The sequence below is a fragment of the Aedes aegypti genome, chromosome 3 (genome assembly GCF_002204515.2).
Source record: "Aedes aegypti strain LVP_AGWG chromosome 3, AaegL5.0 Primary Assembly, whole genome shotgun sequence".
In the NCBI taxonomy this organism is placed as follows: Eukaryota; Metazoa; Arthropoda; class Insecta; order Diptera; family Culicidae; genus Aedes; species Aedes aegypti.
In genome coordinates this window covers 27,882,768-27,909,495 of record NC_035109.1, presented here as the reverse complement: position 1 = coordinate 27,909,495, position 26,728 = coordinate 27,882,768, and the positions used below count along the sequence as shown (strand labels likewise).

Here is a 26,728-nt window from a genome sequence, read left to right as displayed (position 1 = left end):
TCAGCTGAAGTACATCACTGCTAAAGACCTGGGAGAGAGACTCGCGAAGAGGAAAAATATCAACGTCATATGCAGCCCAGATTCCGCTGTCAAGACTAGTTATTTATAATGTCTGCTACGTTTGCTGGCATGAAGTTTCACTCAAAATGTAGTTTGTGCTTCGGTACGATGCAAACGCAATAGTTTTTTGATGATATGGTCAAGTGAAAGCTTGAACGGCTTGCGCAAGATTGATATAAACATTGAGTGGAATAAGAAAAAAACTCAGCAATCGCAGAAAAAGAAGACCGTCTCCGCGAGTCTCGTCTCAGCTAATGACTCGTCAAGTTCATCTGTAAATCCTCCACTTTCAGCTGACGACATGTACAACAGAGAAGATTTTCTTTAAAGATCTTCCAAATTATGCGAAATCGAATCGTTCACGACCATCAGCAGTGGATACGAACGTCAAATTTCGATAGTTATACAAATAGATGGAATAAAATAAGAAAAACAAGACAGAAACTACAAAAAAAAAAAAAATAAAAAAATGAGAATTAAAAAAATAACAAGAGAATAAATTATACAAAGCAACGTACGAAAACAAATAAGCATAAGGCTGTAAACTATATTGCTCAGATTGTAATGTTGTGAATATACAATAAAAAATGAAAAACAAAGTAAATCACTATTGGTGGCCACTTTTTGTTTGGGGTGGATGAACAAATTAAATTGAAATTCACGGAAAAACGCCTGATGAAACTCATATTAGTTGTACCCTTTTTTTTATTTAATACAAAACCAGTAAAAAAGTAACATTATTTGGATCAAACAAGCATTTTAAGGCATGCGCAAAGATAGGGGCCCATTCACAAATTTCATAATGCTGAATGGGGTGGGTGGGTGTCCTTGAGATGTTACATCTCATACAAAGTTTGAAAAATATCTATACAAAACGCGTTACTAGGGGGTGGGTGGGTATCAAAAATGAACATTTTTGGCGTTATGAAATATATGAATGAACCCTAGGAATAATTCAGATTTTTTGCGCAATGTTAGGCACGAGGTATTGTAACACCTTTTGCATTTTTTTTTAATGTGTATGGATTATTTTTATTCTTTATAAATCATGTGTCATACTGAAGGGTTAAAAGCCAATCGTTGACAGAAGTTTAATTAAAAAAAAAATACATATTTTAAACTTATTTGAAGCAAAAATAGGATGATAATTTTTTAACTACGCAAAGTTTGGTGCGTACACGGTATAACAAAATTCCACAGAGACAAACCAGCCTCGGGCTGAAAATCTATCTATAAAAAAAAAATTGTGTTAATTAGTGAGGGAGGAAAAGATCTGGGAGTCACCTTTGGTCGGTGATGCGATCCATGGATAAGTAGGAAATATACTACCTACAATTCAAGTTAGTTTTGCAATTTTGTCTTGAGAAGTTTTTGGTAGAAGAATTAAAAACCACATCAACAGAATGTCGAGCCGTTCAAAAGATGTGTTTAGTAATGTTAAAATGAGAAAAATATATGTATATGGAGGTTGTATAAAAGATTGTAGTAAACACTCAAAATAATCCAAATGTCATTGCTACGTGAAAAATCACGTAGATAATTCCGCATTCATTTTGCCTCCTATTCACCTGACTAAGGTAATAATCATCAGAGCATATATGAACAGTAAATGGAGACCCGGTGATTGTTACTGAAGCTACCAATCGCACTTAGGGGCAGTGGGGGCAGTATGACCATACGGGGAAATATGAGCCACCCTCAAATTGACCTTACTAACAAGTTTAATTGTCTCCCGGCTATATGATCTTTTAGATAATGCTTCGAATATACTTCACAGTGAAAACCGTGTCAAAATTTGTTACTGAAGTGCTAATATTTCTGAAAATGTATTTTTTTTCCTCGAACCTTGAAATTGTTATAATATATGGAGTTCAGAAATAAGATTTTGATCCATATCAGCCTTTTTTACGAGCAAAAAGTATGGTGCAATCGTTACTCCCACTATTACTGAACATTTTCTGAACATGTTCAAATCTGATCTAAACCGCATTTACAATAAAACGTGATTTTTTAAAAGCTTCTCGCTACGGGGCAATATGGTCATACCTGATCGAAACAACATGATCAGTTTTATTTTTGTAACATAACCTCAAAATTCAGTTGTCAAAGACATAAACACATCAGTTTCATTACGGTCAAATCATGGTGCGGTTCTACAAGCGGCGGTCAGAGCGGAATAATTGGCCACAAAGCAACCTGAATGCGGCCATCGAAGCTGTTAAAAACGGAACACCGATTCGTCGCGCTTCCGCCGTCTACCAAATTCCGAGAGCAACGTTGAAACGCTATGTAAACAGTGTACGCCCGCCACAGATCCAGAAACTTGGAGGATTTTCCTGTGTGTTTACGGAAGCGCAAGAATCGGAGCTACTGGACTACATATTGTTCATAGAACAAAGCTTCTATGGAATCATCATCAAGGAAATCCGAAAATTGGCCTTCGATTTAGCTGAAAAAAAATGGCATCAATCATCCATTCAACAAAAAAAATAAAATTGCCGGAAACGATTGGCTGACTGGTTTCCGTAAGCGCCACCCGCAAATCTCCCTTCGGTCGCCTGAAGCAACCTCAGCAGCCAGGGCACAAGGATTTAACCGTGTAGCTGTGGACAAGTTTTTCGATCTCTATGAAACAATCACCCGTTCGAAGAACATTCCGGATCACAGAATTTATAACGTGGATGAAACTTCCATCGTTCCGGTAAATGATTAAATTTGATTGTGAGTAAGCAGGAGATTAACTACTAATAATTTCCATTTATAGGTCCAGTCCAAGCGATCCAAAGTGCTAGCATTACGGGGAAGGAGGCAAGTCGGCTGTTTGACTTCAGCTGAACGAGGAGTGTTAAGTACCGCTTGTATTTGTATGTCCGCTACCGGACACTTCATCCCCCCATTTGTAATCTTCCCACGAGTTCGGATGACGGACAGATTGAAGCAAGGCGCACCTTCTGGAACCGTTTTCGCGTGCAATCCCAGCGGCTGGATGACTTCAGAAGGTTTCAACAAATGGTTTGAACACTTTATCAGGCACACAAAACCATCGATGGAGGATCCAGTTCTGCTAATACTCGATGGCCACAGCAGCCACACAAAGAATCTCGAGTTTGTCGATCGGGCGAGAGAGTGCAGTGCCCACGTACTTAGCTTACCGCCACATTGTAGCCACAAGTTACAGCCCCTGGACGTGAGCTTTATGGGACCGTTTAAAACGTATTTTTCCCAAGCCATTGAAAGCTACCTCAAAGATAGACCAGGAGAAGTTGTGACATTGAATGAGATGAGCTCCCTATTATCCACTGCGTACCACCGTTCGACAAGAGCAGAAGTAGCGATTAACGGATTCTGTAAGACTGGAATTGTCCCGTTCAACAGATTCGCATTCGCTGATAGTGATTTTGCTCCATCAATTGTTACTGACATAGCATTGTCGGATGCATTAGCTGGTGCTGCAGTAGATCCAGCAGAAGAAGCACCTTCCATCGAGACAGATCCCGGGAGTAGATTGCCGAGCGAGGCTATCGCTACGACATCCAAGAGGGACACGGCATTTTCTAGTTTTCCAGATTCTGATGATGAAGGCCCATTTTACGGGTTTGGTCCACAAGTGCCCGGAACAGCTTCCACTACCAAGAGCAAGGTACAGAAGACAGAACCACAGGAAAACGACCAAACAAAGACCACTTGTGAAACCGAAGATTTAGTGTTACCGCTTGCGACGGTATCAGGCTTGACCGAGACTAAGGAAGGTTGTTTCAGCGTTTCTCCCTTTTCAATTCGGCCGTTACCAAAATCAAGTCGCAGGAAGACAATGTCCATGAGAAAAACGGAAAAAGCCTCCATCCTCACATTGAGTCCGAATCGAGAAGTTCTTAAGACATTGCTCGCCAACAAAGAAATCAAGCAAATCCGAAAAATTAAGCGAAGCTCTAAGATTCAGTCCGACAAAGGAGGAAAGCGAAGGAAGCAAAACGATGAGAATGTTCCCCAGGACACTCTTTGTTGCTTATGTGGGGATCAGTTTAGCTCGTCCTTTGAGGGCGAAGGGTGGAACCAATGCCATCGTTGCCATTCTTGGGTCCATGGCTGCGATGGAAATATTTGCCCATGTTGATGCAAACGTTGCGTTTTATCATTGAATATTTTGTAATATCGTCATTTTTTTGTTATGATTTATACCAAAATGAATGAATTTGTATAAAATACAATGAGCTGTTGTAAAAGTATTGAATTTTGTATATTCTTCTCTCTCCCGACCCATTTTTGATAAAAAAACAGGTTTTTAGAAGGGTGGCCCATATTGCCCCGTATAGTGGCTCATATTGCCCCGTACAGCCGGGAATCACATGAAAATGTATTACTATGAAAAATGTTTTCCAGCCATACCCCTAATTGTTTTTTTCGTTACTTCTCAACGCAATATGAAAGGGAAGACTTCAAAGCATAAGTCAACTACATTTGTGTTCCGTTTTTTTAATATTTTCTATGCTTTCAACCACGATTTTCTTGGGTGGCCCATATTGCCCCGATTACCCCTACATGAAAATCACGTAGGCATCAGAATTCATTTGGTCATCGCGTTCATTCCCTGTTGAGCTTAAATGTCAAAATGGTGGCCCATATTTTCTCAAGAAGTTGCTGCTGCTGGACTTCAAAATAATTTTAGGAACAATTTCAAGGTAAATATTTGTTTAAATCCGTAGAATCTCGAATTAATCAATACTTTTTATCTTATTTCATATCAATTTACATAACGTTGATCGTTTTGAACAGAACTGGCACTGAAAAAAATTGCGAGGAACGTGCGTTTCATGGACCGTTCGGACCAAGGACGATGGTGGTTATTCAGTGCTTTGAAACCTTTAATGGAGTATAAAAGTTTAATGCTTTAGTTATTTGTCCTTCTTTCAATTTGAAAATAAAAAAAAGCTTATGCATAACAGGATTGAGTTCTATGAATTGATTCCGATAACTTTCAATGATAATTCTCCTGGGATCAATCAAAACATTTCGTAAATGCTACGTGAAAATTCATGTAGCTGTTACGTGAAACTTCGGTGGAACTGATGAGGTTCATTAGTTCATAAGTTCATTCGGAGTTACCTATGATCCACGTAAGTGCTACGGGAAAAGTGAGATGGAAAAAAACCACGTATGTTTTCACGTAACAACGACGTGTGGATTTTTTGAGTGTACATAAACACTTGTAGTGAAGAACCATGCAAAGTTTGTTTGAACATTACATAAAAGTAACGCTGTCATGAAAAAAAGTGTTATCATAAGCATGAAACGAGCTCACCAGTTGATAATCCATCCTTGACTGAACACAAATATCTTTTCGCACTTACACGACGCGAACCGCAAAACTTCTCAACAAATCGAATCAAATTCTTGTTCAACTGCAGAAGGCTAAAAATAGTTCAGTTACAAACTCAATATAGACCTTGCAAACCCCGTGTCCATGGACAAATTCAATAAGCTCGTCCATCGACAAAAAATAAAAATCATCAGTGTGACGATTCAGGACACTAAAAGAACGTTACAACGATTGAAAAACAAGAAACAATTCCTGAAAAGAAAAGTTGAAGGAGCAACGAATATTGAGGATGGGCAATATGTAACCACAATAGCGGAAAAAAGCGCAAGAAACTCACTCGCTCTACAGAAACATGGAACAGTGTCAATGGAACACACACTACCTCACTGTCCAGCAAATCGCGCGTAAACCCTTCCAGGGTTCTCATCAGTATCTTTTCAAGAATTCTCATTAAAATTCTCTTTATCCTTTTTTCGATTATCATAGCAATCCTTTGAGGATTCGCTTCAAGATCGTTCCGGGATATTCGTCTTCTTTCTATAATCCTGCCAGAAGTGTCATTAGGAACTTCGGGCTGAAAATATCACAAGGCGAAATTTCAAAAGGCCGAAAATATCACAAGGCAGAAAGATCACAAGGCCGAAAATACCACAAGGCAGAAAAACCAAAAGGCAGAAAAACCAAAAGGCAGAAAAACCAAAAGGCAGAAAGTACCGAAAGGTGGAAAATACCAGAAGTCAAGAAGTACCGAAAGGCGGAAAATGAACCATGGGACATGATGGATTTTAAAGTGATTTGAGGGTGAGGTGAGGAACAACCCCAACCTCACTTATGCCTCAAAAAGTCGCACACAGCCTTGGAACGCGATGTTGGCGCCTTATGACCTCCACTCTTACTTGAATATAATAAGATTGGGGATTTAAAAAGGGTACAGAATAGAGTATACTCAATCCAACCCTCAAATGCACCCCTCGACCTGTTCCCTTGTCTTAATTTCTGCAAACATTGGGTATAAACAGAAGATGTTTGCCCTGTATGAGACATTCAGCATTTTCGACAAAAGAATATTAAAAAATTGCGTTCATGAATTGAAGCCGCAGTAGTCTACGACAGTTTGGAATCCTCCATGATCATAAGTATGGTGTGTACTGTAGGCTTTGTGGCCGATTATGTCTTTTGGTACTTTCCGCCTTTCGATCTTTTCTGCCCTCCGGTGTTTTCCACCTTTCGGTACTTTCTACTTTTGGGGTTCGCTGTCTTTCGGTCTTTTCCCCCTTATGAAATTCCCAGAAGGCAGAATTCCGCCTTGCAGGGTAAGATCGGGTCGTTCCAGGATTCTCATCACTATCCTTCCAGAATGTCCTAACTTACCCACCACTATTTTTTTCTTTACTGAAACAGTGTTTTTAGACTTAATACATACTAAACTCAAAATGTATAAGTACATTTCTAATATATATTAAACAGAAATTTTCATGGATGGTTCGCCGGTATAAATATTTTTGTAGATGTTTTCAAAGGTGTAATTATTTCCCTGCGTAAAACCATAAATATTTAGGGAATTGTTCTATTGGGTCAAAATGTATGAGCAAAATAGTGCAACAAAGTCGTCCACGCCTCTTACGAGATAATTAAGGTACAAACCTGTTGCAGGGCATCGTGGGCCAGCAGAGACTGAGTTTCATCAGATTCCAGCTCTCCCATGTCGATGACGGTGTGCCCCGATCCGACACCCGTTCCGCAGCCATCGATCAGCTGAGATTCGGTATTTTTCAGTCCGGTACTGCCGGCAACTTCGGCCACGGCACTAATCAGATCAGCCGCTCCGGCGCTGGTCATCAACGGTGCCGTCAGTACCATTGTGCCATAGTCGCTTTTGGAACCTCCTTCCCGCTTCTTGAACTTGGTAAACGTTCCGGTGGTGTGATGATGCCCGACGTCGTTGAAAAACGAGCATTCCACGTTGACATTGCTGGGCAGACTGCCACCCTCGCGTTGCCGGGACGAAACCGAGCTGGTAGTTCGCTTCTGGCGCGGATTCGTTGCTCGGTCACCTCCGCCGGGGCCGACGCTGGCAGCACCGGAACTACCACCCTGATGCCGCCGTTGCCAGTTTTGCGAGAACGCGCCACGATTGCCGTCCGACGGGAACTCCGTGTAGAGGAACTCCTGCAGGCTAGCTTCCGGAAGATCCTGGAGGGAGCCGCCTTGTGTGGGCCGACCCGAGGCACGCTTCGTCTGTATCGCACGGCTCGTGAAGGAAAAGTTCTGTTCCTTGTCTTCCATCTCCGTCTTGCTCAGAAGTTCCTGCGGGGGAGGGAAAGATGGGAAATATAATACCGGACTGATCTAGGAAAGTATCTCGTCGTATGGACGTTAGATGGTTGAAAGATGAAACCAGTACCGCAACAAACACACAGCTTCCAAGAATGAAGTATAAGACCATTCTTAATGTATACTGCGATAGCTTTTGATAACACCGACAGTGTGAACGGCATAACTGCACCATCGTTAGCTGACATACATGTTCAGTGGCGGAGGAAAGTTGAATGAATAAAAAACACGCCTAAAACTTCGAAAAAAAAAAAAATTACAAAAAAGTTCGTTGTTTAGAACGTTTTTCAAATATTTTTTAGGAATTGATTTCATAAGAATCCCTTGAAGAATTTCTTGCAAAATTTCATTGAATCAATATCTTTATGGATTTTTCTGTGAGTTGTTCTATTTCTTTACAAATATCTTCCGTTGTTTTACCAGTAATTTCTAAGAGATTTCTTGGTGATTTTTTCCTGCCATTCTTCTGGACTTTCTTCGTTAATTCGTTTAATGCCTCATCCACAGAATTTCTAAAAAGGAGTTGTTCCAGATATCAATCATGTTTTTTATCCTGGAATTCTTCCCGGGATGCCTATTGGAGAACCACCAGCGAATAGCAATTTTTTCAGGAATTATTGGAGGAATTACTAGAAAGTTAGACCATACTCATGATAATATTTTACAGAACTTTTTGGATTTTGGATTCTAAATGAAGTTTTCAAAGAATCCATGGAAATTTCACCTAATAGATTACTTGAGAAATCTTTTGCTGAGACTGTTGGAATAACCCCTGGAGAAACTTTATGATACGTATTTGTTGAGAAATAAATATATCCTGGAGTTAGTGTAATTTCTTATGAAATCGGTGTAAAAAATATTGAAACTTGAGTACTTCTGGGAGAACGTAGAAATGCCTACCGATTGGTTGGATGGTCTCATACGCCCAATCTACAAGAAAGGGCATAGACTGAAGTGCGCCAATTACAGCGGGATTACCCTGCTGAATTCAACGTACGAAATACTGTCGCGTCGCGCGTCCTGTTCAACAGACTGAGACCGTTCTAGGAGTCCTAAAAATTATGAACACAGATCTCGATAGATATTTTTTCGACGAACAACATTGACCAAGACCGCAAACCAATCCGATGCTTGTGAAAAAAAAAGTTATTAAGCATAGACTAATCGGAAATTTTGCTCTATTTTGTTATTATTGTTATTCCCTTACGTGTCAATCAACGTCGCCTTGCCAATAGGTTTTCATTGAATGACTGATTGATACGCGGTCTTCGGCAATATTCTTCATCGTAAAAATACCTATCGAGGTCTGTGTTCATAGTTTTTATAGAGGTCATTGGGCGACCTCTGGCGATTTTTCTTTGCAAAAATTAATTTTCCAATAGTAAAATCCATACAAACTTTGAACGGCTGGCGCTAAAATATAGTTTCACCGATCTAGCTGAAACTCTGCACAGTTGTTATGGGACATAAATGCAATCCAAAAAGTGGACTGTAGTGAGAATCTAAATTTTCTCCCACACTAATAGGCAGTCTGCTAACCAAGAGCAAACCTATCTGCCACAAAATTACACCCATACACCTTCCCGCATGAACTGGCGTAGAAGCAGTGGTATATCCGGTCTATTGTGGCACTGTTTTAAATGGATCATCATTTCCTCCCCCTTCCCCTCATTAATCTGCATTCTGACGTGGCAGACGCTATTGTTGTCTTTTTTTTTTGTTTTTTTTTTTTTTTGTTTTTTACAAGGGGGAAATCTGCAAACAGATCCCCTGAGAAGATAACTCAGGGAATGCGGGGATGACGCACCAACGACGACCCACTAAAACCAGCCTATGCACTGTGCATGAGCAATTCATTTAGAATTGCTCAAGTGGTGAACAGTGCATCGACATGACCCTTGGACTCAGACCCTCATCTCCCCGGAACCACCTTACGGTATTTCTTCGGGAAGGGACCAGTGCATATAGCACAACACGTGTAGCAGAAGTAGCCTAGGCAAACTGCTTCTCCTAGCCGACTTAAACAATGTTACAAGGGACCAGCCTCGGCAGGGCTAATCCTCTGCAGCCAACTCTTGGTCGGCGCGCCATAGACGCTGCAATTCTAACATAATGTGAGTGACAGCCGTAGTTACTGCATTCCAGCACTCGGCATCCGCACACATTCTCTCTATAATATTGTCGGGGGACGTGTCCCCTCCGCATGTAGTGAGCATGCGACCTCTCACAACAATGAAACGGGGGCAATCGAACACGACATGCTCCGCTGTTTCCTCTACACCAGCACAATTGGGGCACGCAGGAGATTCTGAGTGCCCGAACCTATGCAGGTACTGTCTATAGCAACCATGTCCTGACAGAAACTGCGTCAGGTGGAAGTTCACTTCCCCATGGCTTCTACCATACCAATCTGACACATTTGGTATTAGTCGATGGGTCCATCTACCCTTAGTGGAGTTATCCCATTCCTGCTGCCAGCTTCTGAGCGTTTCCTCTTTACACGTGTCGCGGACTCCTCTGGTACCCCTTTGGTTGAAGCATTGAACATCTTCCTTGATGATGAGCCCGATGGGCGTCATCCCGGCTATGATGCACACGGCCTCTTTAGATACCGTCCGGTATGCACTTGCTACTCTTAAGCACATTATCCTGTACGTGCTTTCCAACCGCTTTAGGTTTCTGTTCGTTCTAAGCGCTTTTGACCAGATTGGTCCTCCATACCTTAGTATGGATAGCGCCACGCTTGCCAGCAGCTTGCGTTTGCTGGCAATTACAGCAGAGCTGTTAGACATCATCCTCGAAAGCGCCGCTATAGCCGTAGATGCCCTTTTACAGGCATATTCAACGTGGCTAGCGAAGCTCAGTTTGTCATCGATCATTACCCCAAGATGCCTAAGGGATCGCTTGGACTCTATGGTGCAATCACCTACCGAGATAAGCGCCCGTTGCTCGGACTTGCGGTTGTTGACCACCACCACCTCAGTCTTGTGACGGGCCAGTCCTAGTTTCCTAGACTTCATCCATTCCTCAACCAGGGAAATAGAGTGCGCTGCTGTCAACTCTACTTCCTCCATCGATTCACCATAGACCACTAGGGTGATATCGTCGGCGAAGCCAACAATCTTAACACCCGTCGGAAGGGGCAGCCTCAGTACGTCATCGTACATCGCATTCCATAACAGCGGGCCCAGGATTGAACCTTGAGGTACTCCCGCGGTAATTCGAACGCTTTTCTGCCCCTCCTCTGTGTCATACAGTAGAATCCTACCATCAAAATAGCTTTCTAGAAGCTTACACAACTGCACCGGTACCTTGAGGCGGTGAAGCGCGTGTGCTATTGCTTCCCAGCTTGCGCTGTTGAACGCATTCTTCACATCCAGAGTGACAACCGCGCAGTAACGGATGCCGCTCCTTTTATGCTCGATTGCCACCTCAGCTGTTTGAACGACCGACTGGATGGCGTCCAGAGTAGATTTACCTTTTCTGAATCCAAACTGGTTGTTGGACAGGCCGTCCGCACTCTCCGTATACGGTACTAGTCTGTTGAGAATCAACCTCTCCAATAACTTGCCCGTCGTATCTAGTAGACAGATAGGTCTATACGCCGACGGGTCACCTAGTGGTTTCCCCGCCTTTGGTAGTAGCACCAATTTCTGTCGCTTCCATACATCCGGGAAGATTCCTTGATCAATGCAGCGTTGCATCGTGGTTCTGAACATGTCCGGATCCGTGTTCACTGCCGCTTTTAAGGCAGCATTCGGGATACCATCGGGTCCCGGTGCCTTGTTTGACGCGAATGATTTCACGACTTCTGCCAGCTCTTCGTTCGTCACTCTCGCCACTTCTTCTCCTTCATCTGCCGCATACGGCGCTGGGGGCCATGGGCTTATTATGGGATGGTGCGGGAAGAGTACATCGATTATCGATCGCAGCAACTCGGGCGATTTCTCTTGGGGCGCTATGGCTCCTTTGGTCTTAGCCATTACCACTCTGTAGGCGTCACCCCATGGACTAGAATTGGCACTCTCGCATAGACTTTCAAAGCATGCCCGTTTTCGACTCTTGATTTCCTTTTTGAGAGCCAACTTTGCCTCTCTGAATGCTGCACCGCGTTCCTCTCTTTGTGCTTCTGTGCGTGCGCGTTGCATTCTTCGTCTAGCCCGAAGGCAGATTGCTCGAAGATTTGCAATTGATTCGCACCACCAATACACTGGCGGCCTGTTCTCTCTAGGAGGGGCTTTTCTCGGCATGGAAGCATCACACGCTCGTGATATCACAGCAACTAGCTCTTCACCGTTTAGGTCCAGAGTGTTCCGTTCGCGCCTCAGGGCTTCAGTGAATACTTCGCCGTCGAAGCGCGCTGTTTTCCATCCTCGGGCTTGGGTCGAGTTACATCGCGCTGCCTTCTGCCCGCCTGGTATTATACTATAGCGAATCGATTGATGATCGCTATGAGTATAACCGTCATCAACGCGCCAGTTCATGGTACCTAAAAGGTTAGGACTACAAAACGTCACGTCGATGATCGATTCTGCACCATTTCTGCGGAAGGTACTCACTGTACCCACATTTGCCAGCTCTACATTTAATGCGGCCAGGGATTCCAACAATCGCTGGCCTCTTTGATTGGTGCAGCGGCTACCCCACTCCACTGCCCATGCATTAAAGTCGCCAGCTATCACTACTGGCTGCCGATTAGCTAGTTCGGCCATCATCCTGTCAACCATGTGGGAAAATTCCTCAATCGACCACCTTGGGGGCGCGTAACAACTGCAATAGAACACGCCGTTGATTTTTGCTATCGCAAAACCGTCATTTGAGCTAGAGACTACTTCTTGGATTGGGTATCGTCCTGTCGTCCCTATAGCTGCTAGCTGTTGAGACCTATCCGCCACCCAGTTCCCGTTGTTGGCTGGTATGCGGTATGGGTCCGATAATAACACCACTTCAGTCTTGGTTTCCGAGACTGACTGCCAAAGCAGCTGCTGGGCTGCATCACAGTGGTTTAAATTTAACTGTGTTACTTCCGTTTTGGCTGCTTTGATACTCCGCTTGTGCCCGGACATTTGGGTCCGCCCGTTAAGTGTCCGTTGTCTGCTATGTCGACACATATTAGGCACTTAGCGATTTGCTTACAATCGCCTGCCCTATGGCCTTCAGCGCCGCATTTTCTGCACATCTTACTTCTGTCGGGACCATTGCAATTCCACGACTTATGGCCCTTCCCGAAACACTTGAAGCAAACTTCAGGAGGCTGTTGTATGCTCAGCCGGCAAACCGACCAGCCTACCTTGAGTATGCCCAAGTTCTTCGCTTTGTTGGCCTCTGCGACCGGCAGCCTGATCGCCGCCACCTGGGTGCCCTGCGGGCCCTTTCTAAGGTGGATGGCCTTACTGGCTACGTCGATGTCACACTGCTCTTTGAGGGCAGCCGAGACCTCCGCTGCATCGGTGACCTCATCCAGATTTTTACACTGGAGAGTCGCTTCAGCAGTAAGGGATCTTACATCAACCTCGTCACCAAGTACTTCTTGTGCCAGTTGCTTATAGACTGCACCCTTTTCCTTGGCGTCCTTCTTTAAGACTAGGATCATTTCACCAATCCTAGTTCGCCTTATGCTTCGCACGTCTGCGCCCAATGGCGATAGCTTCTCTGTGCTTCGCATCGCCTTCAGAACCTCGGCGTATTTTGCTTCCTCTGTTTTGATAACGAGGGCTTCGCCTAAATTCCTACGTTTCGCTGTTTTCGGTTTAGCGCTCTCCTTGGGCTCCGTTTTCGGTTTCCTCTGTTTTTTCTTATTTCCAACTCGTATCCACGGGTTGCTGTTGCCTTGCGCCCGTGGTTCCTGTGGATGCACTGCCTGGTTCCGGTTAACCCGTGGCTCCTTTTTCTTGGCTTTCTTGGCCTTAGGATTGGTGTTGGCCTCTCCTTTGTTGCCATGTCCTCTTGATCGCGGGGCTTGGCTCGTGCCAGCTTTTCCGCTTTGGAGGACGGCCGCGTAGGTCACTTTTCCCTTAGCAACCATACGTCTTTTCGCCACGTATTCATCCCCGGAAGCTTCCCTCTTCCGCATCGCGTATCGAATAATATCATCAGATATATTCGCGTTGCCTGTGAAGGAAAACACTTCGGTCTGACACGACCTAGTGTATTTTTGGCCTTCTACCTTGCCCAGTTGTTCCTTGGCTTTCTCGTAGTCCTGCTTTGCAGCTAGGACTGATTGTCGCAATTTCAGTAGACTTGTTTTCAAGTCTTTGCTGATATTTGTTTTGCTTTTAACATATTCGATGATGACATCAAGTTGCTCAGCAGCTACCTGCATTTTAGGGAGGTACTCCCTATTGCGATCCATGGCCTCGATTAGTCCCGGGCCATCGGTCACCACACATGTTGCACTGGAGCGGCCAGTGCCTGCCGTCGTCACAGTATCTAGGCTTTTGCCCACACTGTTTTCAATAAAGTTGGTCGCCTCCTTCCTTGGCGGGAACCTTAGCCGGTTACTGATAGGTCCAGAAGCCTCTCCTTCACATTCCGCTAGTTGTTTGTTTTGGTTGGTCATCTCTTATGGGTCCCCCTAAGAGCCGCTATCCATCTCCGCTGGAATAGTCGCCTTTATAATCCCATGGTTATCTATGCAAGCAGGGAGGCCATGCTAGGGTTGACATAGTCCTTTATGGGGTACTATGTTCAGAGCCGGATCGGCGCAGGTCAGGTAATGGCATCTGAGCCTACTCCCGCCCAGTTGGAACAACCAGGCGACGGATTTGGAACGTACTCTAAGGCCTGCCACGGTTTTACGGGACGGGGGCAGCCTGCGCCATTAACCCACTCGCCGTTTCGGGCCAGTGTCACCTGACCCTACTAAGGGAGTAGAATGTCGCCGCTGTCAGCCTCAAAGCATATTATCCAGTACATATACCGTTACTTGTCCTTTGTCGTGCGCTGCCAGTATACATAATTGGGGCCGTACTGGCGTTGGTCCCAATGTGCTCGAAGCACTCCTACTCGTAATTCCATGCCTTGTCCGTTTGTATCGCGACCAGTATGCCATAATCAGGATCTCACTGGTATCAATCCTGATGTGCCGGTTGGCACTCCTGTTAGTTTGGGCTAGGGTACTTTAAGCGGCACCGGTCGCTGTGACAGAATTGCATTCGGATTTTTGTGGTTTTTATGAAGGTTCATCAGAGCCCACTGCGAACTTCACCACATCCTGGGCAACTCCCCAACTCGCAGAGGTCCTGGGGGGGGGGGGTCCGTTAAGCCCCTGGACTGTCGTCCCTGCTGCCCCAAACGCTATTGTTGTCTAAACACAGAAGATCACCAGCACTTGTACACTGAGGGTCTGTTAGTCCCAAACATCCATCCCGTTGGTTCCTTGTGTAAGTGAAGCTGATCTGGCGATACTGGAGTAGCAACCACGGGCAACCAATCAAGTTCAAGATTACTATGGAAAATGTCAACTTTTTGTAATATTTTATGGAAACGTGAACAAACTCTTCTCATGTGAAAGCCTTTCAGCTACAACTTTGCCGAAGATCACATTTTGATTCGACGTTAGAATAAATTGTTATTCAACATCATAGAGTGGGTTTGCATGTAGCATGCTTCACCAACTGTTCGGCAGGCAACAGTGGTGCTCTTGGCAGGTAGAATACATAAAAGTAATCCAGGCTACTATGTTCTACAGCTTAGCTTAGCTTAGCTTAGACTGACTACACATATCAATGGTTGCTATTCCGTGATTGACCGAAGTCAGTGAAAATGCACAAAGAATCAACTAGAAGTTCGGCTGGGATTGGCCATAATCTTCTTCAGTGTGCATAATTCAGTGCCTCTATTTATACAAGGTCAATAACGGCGCCGGCCACGTCCTTGCAGTCAGGTGGGATTGGGGGAAGGAATGTTAGTGTGTAACCTTTGCTTTTTGGAGACCGTGTTTGCCTCTGCATCTCCACAAAGGTTACTGGGAGGGATGTTTGTTAATGGGGAGGATCGTTGGGTCATAGGATTCACTTTGATAAGCGATTAGACCATGATAAACAATGATTTGTGAGATATATACATGCTTATACGTAAATATAATATATTCATTTGATATGAACAATATCTATGTAGAGGAAAATTATGCCGACACTTGAGGTGACGAACCATTCAAAGTTTGTTGAACAAATACCTAAATGTAACATTCCTACAGCTGTCAGGACGAAAACATGTGTTATTATATTTTACTCATTTGAAAAGAAACAAAAAACTCGATTGGTTGGGACATCATAGAACACTCTTATTCTTATGCCGACACTTACAGTGGCGAACCATCCAAAGTTTGTTGAATAAAGTGAACCTTTCGCAAGTCTACACTTGTAGTGTCGAACCATTCAAAGTTTTTTTAATTACATACAAAAATAAAGGTATAGGGTGCCGGTACCAATGGTTGTAATGTACCAGTAGATTGGACTATGGAATAAAACGTACATTTTTTGATAAAAACGACATGTGCTATTTTTGGTGGATAGATCGCCTCTAGTTTAGTCGATTTGCCAAATTTCAGCTTTTTATTTCATCAAAAAGTCATATTTATAATTAAGTTTACTCAAAAAATTTGCTCCCTTGCACCAATAGTTGCCGTCGTGTTCCAGTAGTGGATCAACGGATGGAAGCAGTTTTTAAAATGGATGTATAAAAATGAAGAAAAGTCCCAGAGATGTTCTTAATGCTTCATTCGAAAGATATTAGTTGCTGTTCGAAGGGAAAAATGTTAAACCTGTGTAAAAATTTGCCTTTTTATTTAAAATTCCTTGTATAATTCCTAAACGTCTACTACTGGAGCACTAGCGCAACTACTGGAACACGTGTACCAATAGTGGCTCAAGCGATTTTATGTTAAAAAATTAATTTTATCACTCTTTTTATATTTTTCCCATATAGTAGAGGTTGAAATCTTTCTGTTGACGCCAAAAGATCTCTGCTAAGGCTTTTCGCTATTTTGTTTTGATTTTTTATAGCTTAGGTAGTCCACTAATGGCACCGGCACCCTATAAGAGGTGTTCTGAAAAAAAAAATGTTAAACATAAATAAATCATGAATCAGAGTTTGTGTCGACACTCACAGTGACGAACCATCCATAGTTTGTTGAAAAATCATATTTACATCCCACCATTGTAACGATTGAATGTGCAGTCATACATATTTTATAGATTAGAAATAGTAGCATGAAACGAGCTCACCAATTGATCCGTTATCCTTGACTGAGCAGCCACAATCCACTTTCGGCTTCACTCGTTTGCTCGGCTATAAAAAAGCACTCAGGAAAAAAAAAATAAGCGCGCAACCCAAAATGAATAAAAAAAAAAAAAAAACTGTTCGGGCTTTCTTGACGCACTGCCCAGGAGCAAGCGTCAAGGTCGAAGGATCAAACAGAACTAACCGATCGCGGCACTTTTTCAGTTACTCCAACCGAACTCACCGATCACGCCACTTTTTCACTTACTAGACCAACGCGCGACATGTTTGATCCTGCCCTCGTCGCTCGCCCCGGGAAAAGCAAGTGTCAAGGTCGAAAGATCAAACAGAACTAACCGATCGCGGCACTTTTTCACTTTCTTCAACCGAACTCACCGATCACGCCACTTTTTCACTTACGAGACCGACGCGCGACATGTTTGATCCTGCCCTCGTCGTTTGCCCCGGGAAAAGCAAGTGTCAAGGTCGAAAGATCAAACAGAACTCTTAATCCAGGCTACTATGTTCTACAGCAAAAAAACAGTGTTGCTCTGAAAGTAATTAATGATACGCCTTGCATGATTTGGACTTTGTTATCAATACATAATAACAAATTATCCTCACGTCCCATCAAAATGTGGACCTCGCCAAAGTTGTAACTGGGTAGATTTCACATGAGAAAGGTTTGTTCAGTCAAATTTCTTCCAAATCTTTTCAAATTTTGGGAGAATGATTTTCATCATAATTGACACCGTTTAAGCATAGAGGAGCAAAAACTTGAAAATTTGCATCAGTCTACTGCAGGTAGATATAAAGGTTGGACCTGGTAGTGTCTGAAGTGAAGATTTTGTTTATCTTCGAACAATTGTGACATGTGACATTAACCCCAGATAACCAATAAGCATTTAAATAGGCTGTACAGCTGACCGCTCTCAGCATTTGAACTGCTTGCTACCCTAGTCAAGCAGTTTGCTTGCATAGCTGCCTTTGGTTAGCAAACACAATTCTACTCAAACACACTTGGTCAATTACAAGCATTTCATTAGGTTTAGGGTTACAAGCAATTACAAGCATTTCATTAGGTTTACCAGTTGATCTCAAATGGTCATCATTTTGTAATATTTTGCACTAGAAACATTGATAATAATACTCATGCTTGTATATGATTAGCAGCATCATGGACCTAGGCAACCCACACACACCTTAAATAGGGTAAAAATCTTCACGCAACATACAACGTCTGTAACTTATCCTGTAGCGCGGAAACCCATCATCAACACTCTGTTGTCAATCTCCAAGTCTTCTGTTCGAGTCCCAATACAAACGCCAAAAGCAAAAATAAACTCCACCACGAAAAAAAACATCCAAATCAAATGGGGGAGAAAAGGAAGGACGGTAAACATAAGCTGTGTTCAATGACTTTGATCGAACTTGCTCGTGGTTGGTTGTACTAGCTCGTATTTTTTGTCAACAAATAACTGTCAAAGCTACTTCGAGCAACTCCAAGCTGCTTTCTCAATGAACGCTCTTTTTACTCTTTTTACTAATTTACCGGAATTCCACGTGAAAAAAAAGTTCGCGCACTTAACAATCCGTATCGCTTCGGAATTTTGCTTTTTTTCTCAATGTTTACGTTTTAAACGTCAAAAACACGAGCTACTGCGAGCTCCCTGGGCTTGGAATTATATTTTCCAGGGAGCGATGAATTTTGATAATTGATCGCTGTTGTTAGTAGTTTTGATTAGATGTTGGGTGAATTTCAAAGCAATGGCAACCTCTTTATTACAAAATTTAGATTTTATCTTCTGACCTAAAGATTCTGGTTAAACTACTGTACTATGCAGTTGGGCTGCACTACGCTATCACTCATCAAAATTACTTTCACTTCGGGAAAATATAATTTCAAACTGGCGAGAAGATTACAGACTGAGGGTGGGTTAGGAGCACAATCAGACCCTTGAATGTGCAATGTGGGGTAGTAATTGGGAATGCCATTGACGGTTTGTAATCTTCTACGAGGTTTTCGAAAACCAACAGGGCGCGTGCACCGGGTTGCGGATAGGAGCAAAGGGAGATCAATAGCATTTACCTAAAATAATAGAGCAAAAAGCCGTTCCATGATTAGGTAATGTTTAGCGATCTTCTATGGTGTTCTAGTACTATAAAATTCTTCACTCACTGGGAATTCTGGCCTTGATAATATCCATAGTGATAAAAACATAAAATAATACCTAATACTGTAGTAATAAACGAAATAAAATCAATCTTCTATACTTGACAAGGTTTTGAAGACAATCAATGAGTGAAAGAACTACCTATTAGAAAAGCCACATCAGCTAAGGCTATACATATACAAATGTTGGTCATAGGGTCATGACGAGCATTCGGTATGTGTGTCTATGATTGATTCTTATTTAATAGGAGCACTAGAAGACCACGCGGACAATTTCGAAACAAATTATTTTATACATCGGTCTTATGATCCGAAAGGCTCAGCTATGCTGTAATGTCATTTTTTAAGCTATTCATTACTGCTGTTTAATTGTTTATTATTCTAACAAAACTACATAATTACTCATTACTAATCACTGTTCCTATATTCTCTCTTTCTCACCTTCTTATCTGTTGCAAGATTATGATCATTACTAATATAATGCATGAGCATGCACAATAAGAATAATTTCAGAATTGTAAGCAGTCAATGGATAACTGGATAGAATAGCTTCGAAAAGGGTGCTCAAAACAGAATAATTCTGGTCAGGGAAGTATAAACATCATGAGTAAGTAACACATTTCATTTTAATAATATCAAATATTTTTATATAAATCAGCACCGCCAATCAGTGAATTGAATTATAATTTTATATCTGTAAAGTTGTCTTACTTGTACATCGATTGAATTGCGTTCTTTTTAGTAATGTTCAATCATTAGCAAAAGCTTCTAAAGCGTCGCATCGTGCCATCAGCAGTTCTTAGCATCACTCTCATATTGTCATAATTTTCTATAGAGCGATCAGCTAATTCTTTCTTACTTGTACAATGGTTTCGAATTTTAATAAATCAAACCAAACTCCAAAACTCAAATTAAATTGCTCTCAGCATATTTACATTTTGCAGCATTAATCGCATTACTGTGTCAAGTCTTCTCCAATTTCCTATACCCTACCCCAACCCTTCCTATCATTTCCGATGGTGTTCAAGTGGTCCGCATAGACTATTACGGCCATTACCTATCCCTTCCCCCGGCTTTGGACTGACTTGCGCTCTCATTGCCCCACCAAACGCTGCAAAATGAAAATGAAAATGAAAATGAAAAATGAAAAACACGAGCTACTGCGAGCTGGTTGAACTAGCTCGGACTCTAGCTTCCAACCTGTTTCGAGCAACTCGGAGTTGGTTGGACTCGGCTCAATGAACACAAACCCGAGCGACTCGAAGTAGGTTGGAGTGGCTCAATGAACACCAAAAGCTGACTCGCAAGTGGTTGCAACCAAGTTCGAGCAGCTCGTTGAACACAGCTATATTTTTGTTTTGTTTTGCTCTTACCTTATGCGTTATATTTTTTGACAGTCAAATGCAACGTTCCTGAAGGTCTAGCATTAAAGCAGCACGTCATTTCGCCAAAACCTGCTCTAAAGGAGCACTAAAGGCAGATATACGTTTAATGAGCATTAATTTCGTTGCCGTTCAGACGCATATAATGCAGTATGAATGCTGGTCCTAGTGCTTAGTGGTTACTTGGGACGTTTCCCCTGAAGTGATAACACATTCCAGTGTGCTGCAGTAGCAAAATGCAGTGTGCTTCAATGCAAAATTAACTCTCAAGTATCTTGCCCAGTCTTACACGTGAGACTAATATTGAAGGAAAGTAGATAAGTTAACGTAAAAGAACATGTTTCTTGTAATTCTGGTAAAGGAGCTGACAAATGTGTTTTCTCAAATAGAATATTCTTGGTTCCCGTTAACCACAATGTTTTCATAGAACTTGATGGGTCTCATAACAAGTTCGCCTGAATTTTATGAAAACATTCCTCTTTCAACAGTACTTTGACATGTTACGTTGGTTTCCGAAAAAGATAGAATACAAACAAAAACACAATGTCTGTCAAAGTACGGAAGAGATCAAACAGTAATATTTCTTTTCTCTCATCTCTCAGCGAAGCCATCCAGGATGCGAGAAAAGGCAACGAATCTAACTTAACTAACTCTATCCAGAGTCCTGTGTGCTGCTGGCTAGCGGCTGTCATCGAAACATGCAACATGCGCACGATACGTCCAACACCTTCTACCCTTAGTTAGAGTATCCTTTTTGATCGGATTCCAGCTCTCGCAGAGCCAAGCGAATGAGAACCATCTATTCTGACGTATAAAGAACCAGTCCTCCGAATCTCCCAGGCCCACACGACACTCTTTCCTGATAGCACCACCCAGCAGCAGAAGCAGCAGCCACAACTGTCACTATCATCACGTATATCGGTGGGAGGATTGCGTGTTATGTAATCGAGTCACACACAACACACCATCATGGGCCCCGAAACAGAGCGCATCCGTCTCGTTGCTCGCGACCACTGTTCTTTCTGGGGTGGCGCTAGGGGAGTTATAGATTTTTGGATTTCCACAAATTTTGGGTGGCACATTTCGTATCTTGCATAGAGAATAAACTCACATTGAACGTCGCACTTTTGTGTTCCCGATCCTTCGGACGTTTGTAGGTGATGGCTTCCTCGAGAAGCGCCTTGAGATCATTCTCCTCCATGTTATCGATCTGTTTGGGGGAAGAAAAGAAAGAAAAGTTCGAATCAGTCAATGTAATTTGAGATGTTCGAGGAATCTAGGGCAATAAGTTTTTCGGGGAACCACCTTGCATTGCACGAGATTGGACGGGGCCACATCGCTTCCGCCGTTTTCGCCACAAAGATTAGCATTAATCGGGTTGAGTTCGGTTCGGAGGGTGCAGATCACATCAATGATATCAATCATTTCGTGAAAATTGTACACGGTATCCATTGGACTGGCAAGTGGGATGGCGGTGGCAGCAGGATCAATTCGTTGGTCGGTCGTTGGATAGTTTCCCCGAAATTGGGGTCCACATTTAACACACACGTGACCTAATCGCGAAAGCAATGCAGACATCGAACGATTTTTCCTTCAATTCCATTGGAAAGAACAAACGACGACAGACTCTACTATGTACAGCAGGAGGAAAAGCTTGCAGGCCTCTGATGTCTCGAAAGGAAAACTGAAAACGAGCGAAGCAGCAAGCAGGAGCACACAACTGAGAACCCACACGGGAACAGGGAGTGAATCGCAAGAGAAAGAGAGTGCCAGTGGCGAGAGATCCCAAGAACTTAACACCAGGGAACGGTCCAGGACGGAAGTTTCAAAATCATATGGTTCCGGGGCATGCGCTTTCCGTGCGGGATGGAACAAGGTAGAGACGTCATTTTTTGAACGAAAACAAATTCAACCAAATTGTGTTGTCGTGAGGCTTCTGGTGACGAACGATGTTGACAGCGAAAGCCACAAGTAGAACTATGCTCCCGTTGATTAATTGGGGGAGACTCGTAACAGCTATGTGTGGAAAGCATGCGATGTAAAGCACCAAAAACGAAAACACGGCGATAGAACTAACGAAAACTACACGGATTAGCGTTACAGTAAATGGGCTTCAATTTGCTTTCAGTTGTACAGATGGACCATTCCCAAATTGAATGTTTCTTGGTCAACCAGGGTTGATCAGAGAATTAACCGCTTGTTCATTACGTGATAACTTCGGTCATAGTTATCACAACTATCCACCTTTGGGCCTTTGGGCCCATGGTCGTTATACACTAGCGACGAAACGGGAATGTAGTACATGATTGCAGATAAAGAAAGAAGCAGGTCTATTGGCGGTCTCGGTTCGTGGCCGCATCTCTCCATCCTCGGTTCTGTCCCACGCTCGCCAAATCGATATGCACTTGATCCGTCCACCTAGCTCGCTGCGCTTCTCGCCTGCTTGTTCCGATCGGATCCGAGGCGAGCACCATTTTGGCAGGGTTGTTGTCCGGCATGCTTGCAACATGCCCTGCCCATCGTATCCTTCCAGCTTTGGCCACCTTCTGGATACTGGGTTCGCCGTAGAGTTGGGCGAGCTCGTGGTTCATCCTTTGCCGCCACAAACCGTTTTTCTGCACACCGCCAAAGATCGTCCTAAGCATCCGACGTTCGAAGACTCCAAGTGCTTGCAGGTTGAGCATCGTCCACGTTTCATGCCCGTAGAGGACTACCGGCCTTATTAGCGTTTTGTACATGGTACATTTGGTGCGGGTTTGAAACTTTTTTGACCGCAGCTTCTTGTGGAGGCCATAGTAGGCCCGACTTCCACTGATGATGCGCCGCCGTATTTCACGGCTACCGTTATTGTCAGCCGTCAGCAAGGATCCAAGGTAGACGAATTCGTCGACCACCTCGAACGTATCCCCGTCTATCGTAACACTGCTATCTAGGCGAGCCCTGTCGCGCTCGGTTCCACCAGCTAGTCTTGGCCGCATTCACCACCAGTCCAACCATTGATGCCTCGCGTTTCAGACGGGTGTAGACGGGTGTACAGGTCTGCCACCTTTTCAAATGTTCGACCGACAATGTCCATATCATCCGCGAAGCAAACAAATTGACTGGATCTTATAAAAATCGTACCCCGGCTATTAAGCCCGAGGCTTTCCGCATAACACCTTCTAGCGCAATATTGAACAACAGGCACGAAAGTCCATCACCTTGTCGTAGTCCCCGGGATCCAAACGAACTGGAGTGTTCGCCTAAAACCTTCACACAATTTTGCACACCTTCCATCGTCGCTCTTATCTAGGCTTACTAGATGGTATCCTTTGGGAGGACATGTCCTCCTTTTTGATCATGCGTCCTCCCGTCCTCCTTTAAGCTGAAAATGTCCTCCTTTTTTCAAATTAATCGAATATTCAATTTATCCATTAGTTTTCTGCTCATTTATTCTTGAGAATCTCTAGCTATATATCAGTCTTGGATACGGATAAAGGATTTATCAATTTGAAATCAATGTTGGTGGCTTTGTGAATTTTCACTTTTTTCTATACGTTTACGGATTTAAATCTTTGAAATATGTTTAAATATTTCCAAGATTTTTGAATCGAATATGAAAAAGTGTTTCTGGTTTGTTTTGCTAGATATTGTTTAATTGTTAGATAATGAAGGATATCTTCATAAACTCTTTCCCATGACCTAACTGTGCATATTCGGTCAACAGCGACCTTTCCCATGCTGCATGAAGATCTATCGGGTATAAAATGCTTTTGGGATATCAAGATAAAAATGTTTGCACTTTAATTATGATTATATATCACAAAATTCTATAATAATAATATTGGGATTATATCAGGGCAAATTTATCAACCAAATTTAAAGGGTATTAGTTAAGTTCTTCTTGAAAACGAGAAATACAGGTCCATGTATGTTCTTATTTAACAAAAAAAAAAAAATAGTGAAGAAACAACGTTTCTATGGAAATCTGTCTAGAAGAAGCACACCATCTATTCATCTTATAAAAAAAGCTATTATGCAACAATTAAGCCTTAGGTCTCGAACGGAATAAAAGTCCATTTATTTAACAATACAAAAGATCCTAAACATTTAGGAATAAAAAAATCAAAATTACAAAATGATTTCCTCGTTTGCTCAGGATCACGAAACAAAAATTTTTGCACTTCTCAGAGTAAAATAAAATATGTTTTCTAAGTATGCCCTTAAGTTTTGTATAAAAGGTAAAAAATTATGATTCGTCTGATCATTGTCACTGTTGTAAGTAGCTTTATCAGTGTTCTAGTTATCACTTTGTCTAAGTGTTCTAATTGTCATTGCTTTGTTTTGGGTGTAGAAACTTCGCTAATTTTGCTTCCTCAAACTGGTTTTGATTGATTCAGGTTGATTCTTGAAGAAATGGTTCACTTATCAGTATTTTCCAATAACATTTCTATTTTTTTTTTCCAAAAATAAACATTTTAAGATATGGCAAATTTTTGAAATGTCCTCCTTTTTCAAAACCAGTAAAGCAAAATGTCCTCCTTTCTGAAAAATTCTTCTGGTAAGCCTACTCTTATCAGTCTCGTGGGCTTCCCGGGAAAGCTGTTCTCGTCCATGATTTTCCATAGCTCTACGCGGTCGATACTATCGTATGCCGCCTTGAAATCCATGAAAAGGTGATGCGTTGGGACATGGTACGACATTTTTGGAGGATTTGCCGTACAGTAAAGATCTGGTCCGTTGTCGATCGGCAGTCAACGAAGCCGGCTTGATGACTTCCCACGAACTCGTTTACTACATATGACAAACGACGGAAGATGATCTGGGATAATACTTTGTAGGCCGCATTTCGAATGGTGATCGCTCGAAAGTTCTCACAACCTAACTTGTCGCCTTTCTTGTAGATAGGGCATATTACCCTTTCCTTCCACTCCTCCGGTAGCTGTTCTGTTTCCCAGATTGTGCCTATCAGCCGGTGCAGACAAATTGCCAGCCTCTTCGGGCCCATCATTATAAGTTCAGCTCCGATACCATCCTTCTTCTTCTTTTCTGGCGTTACGTCCCCACTGGGACAGAGCCTGCTTCTCAGCTTAGTGTTCTTATGAGCACTTCCACAGTTATTAACTGAGAGCTTACTATGCCAATGACCATTTTTGCATGCGTATATCGTGTGGCAGGTACGAAGATACTCTATGCCCTGGGAAGTCGAGAAAATTTCCAACCCGAAAAGATCCTCGACCGGTGGGATTCGAACCCACGACCCTCAGCTTGGTCTTGCTGAATAGCTGCGCGTTTACCGCTACGGCTATCTGGGCCCCCGATACCATCCTTACCAGCAGCTTTATTGTTCTTGAGCTGGTGAATGGCATCCTTAACCTCCCTCAAAGTGGGGGCTGGTTGGTTTCCATCACCCGCAGTACTGACGAAGGCATTTCCTCCAATATCTCGTCCGTCAATCCTTCATTACAGGGTGGCCACCAAATATCCATTTTGAAATTCCCGCTTTTTTTCCCGGTTTTCCCGGTAAAATTTTCAAAATTTTCCCGGTTTTTCATTGAGGGGCCCAAACGCAAAATGGGAACAATTTGGTTAGTTTTTAAATCGAATATACTAAAAATTCTTGTTCAAGCTTTTCGACGGAATGTTTAGGTAATTTTTATGTCAAATAGGAAAAATAATATTTTATACGAGATTGGCTTGTGTTTTTTGGCTCCTGTACAATTAATATGGAATGAAAAAAAAACTTCAAAGTCGATTATTTCAAAACTAGGTTTCTGTCACTTACACTTCTTTGCTTCTAACCCCGTTTCCCATTTTCTCAACTTTCTCGGAGGATTTTAAAATATATTATTCCACATAAAAACGTTGGAGTTCTTGAGCAAAACAAATTGACCTGCTCTCAAGCTAACTCGCGACATACAAACACCATTCCGGTTTTTTTTCTTAATAAAAATGAAGATTTGTATCTCACCTTACTTATTCAATTTTTAGTCGATTTAGGGGTCTATTTTATAAATCGAGCAGTTTCGTGTGACTCGTCTGCAGTTACTGTCGATCAAAGCAAGCATGCCTATTTTAGATCAAGCGTGTGCTAGAATAAGGGCGTAAGTCGCATGATCGATTTCTCTTCATCGATCCTCTCTTCTGTCAATAAAGGTGACAAGATGCGGGTTTGTTAGCATTTTTTCACTTCAGGACGCTAGGCAGCGATGCAATCTTGCGTCCTGAGCTCAAAAAATGCTGACAAACTTGCGCCTTGTC

At 42.7% G+C, this 26,728-nt stretch overlaps 1 protein-coding gene across 14 annotated transcripts in view; it reads right to left on the bottom strand.

Moving 5' to 3' along the window:
• Positions 1-26,728, bottom strand: part of LOC5568528 (nuclear pore complex protein DDB_G0274915) — a 113,320-nt gene that overhangs the window by 21,506 nt on the left and 65,086 nt on the right. For 13 of the 14 annotated variants that reach the window (XM_021855420.1, XM_021855415.1, XM_021855417.1 and 10 more), the window contains 2 exons: positions 21,600-21,698; positions 7,022-7,684 (listed from right to left, as the gene is read on the bottom strand). In XM_021855420.1, the coding sequence (XP_021711112.1) occupies positions 7,022-7,684; positions 21,600-21,689 (753 nt within the window). In that variant the 5' untranslated portion in view covers positions 21,690-21,698. Of the gene's footprint in view, positions 1-7,021; positions 7,685-21,599; positions 21,699-21,793; positions 22,163-26,728 lie in introns of those variants that run through there. The other variant, XM_021855414.1, reaches the window with a different exon arrangement.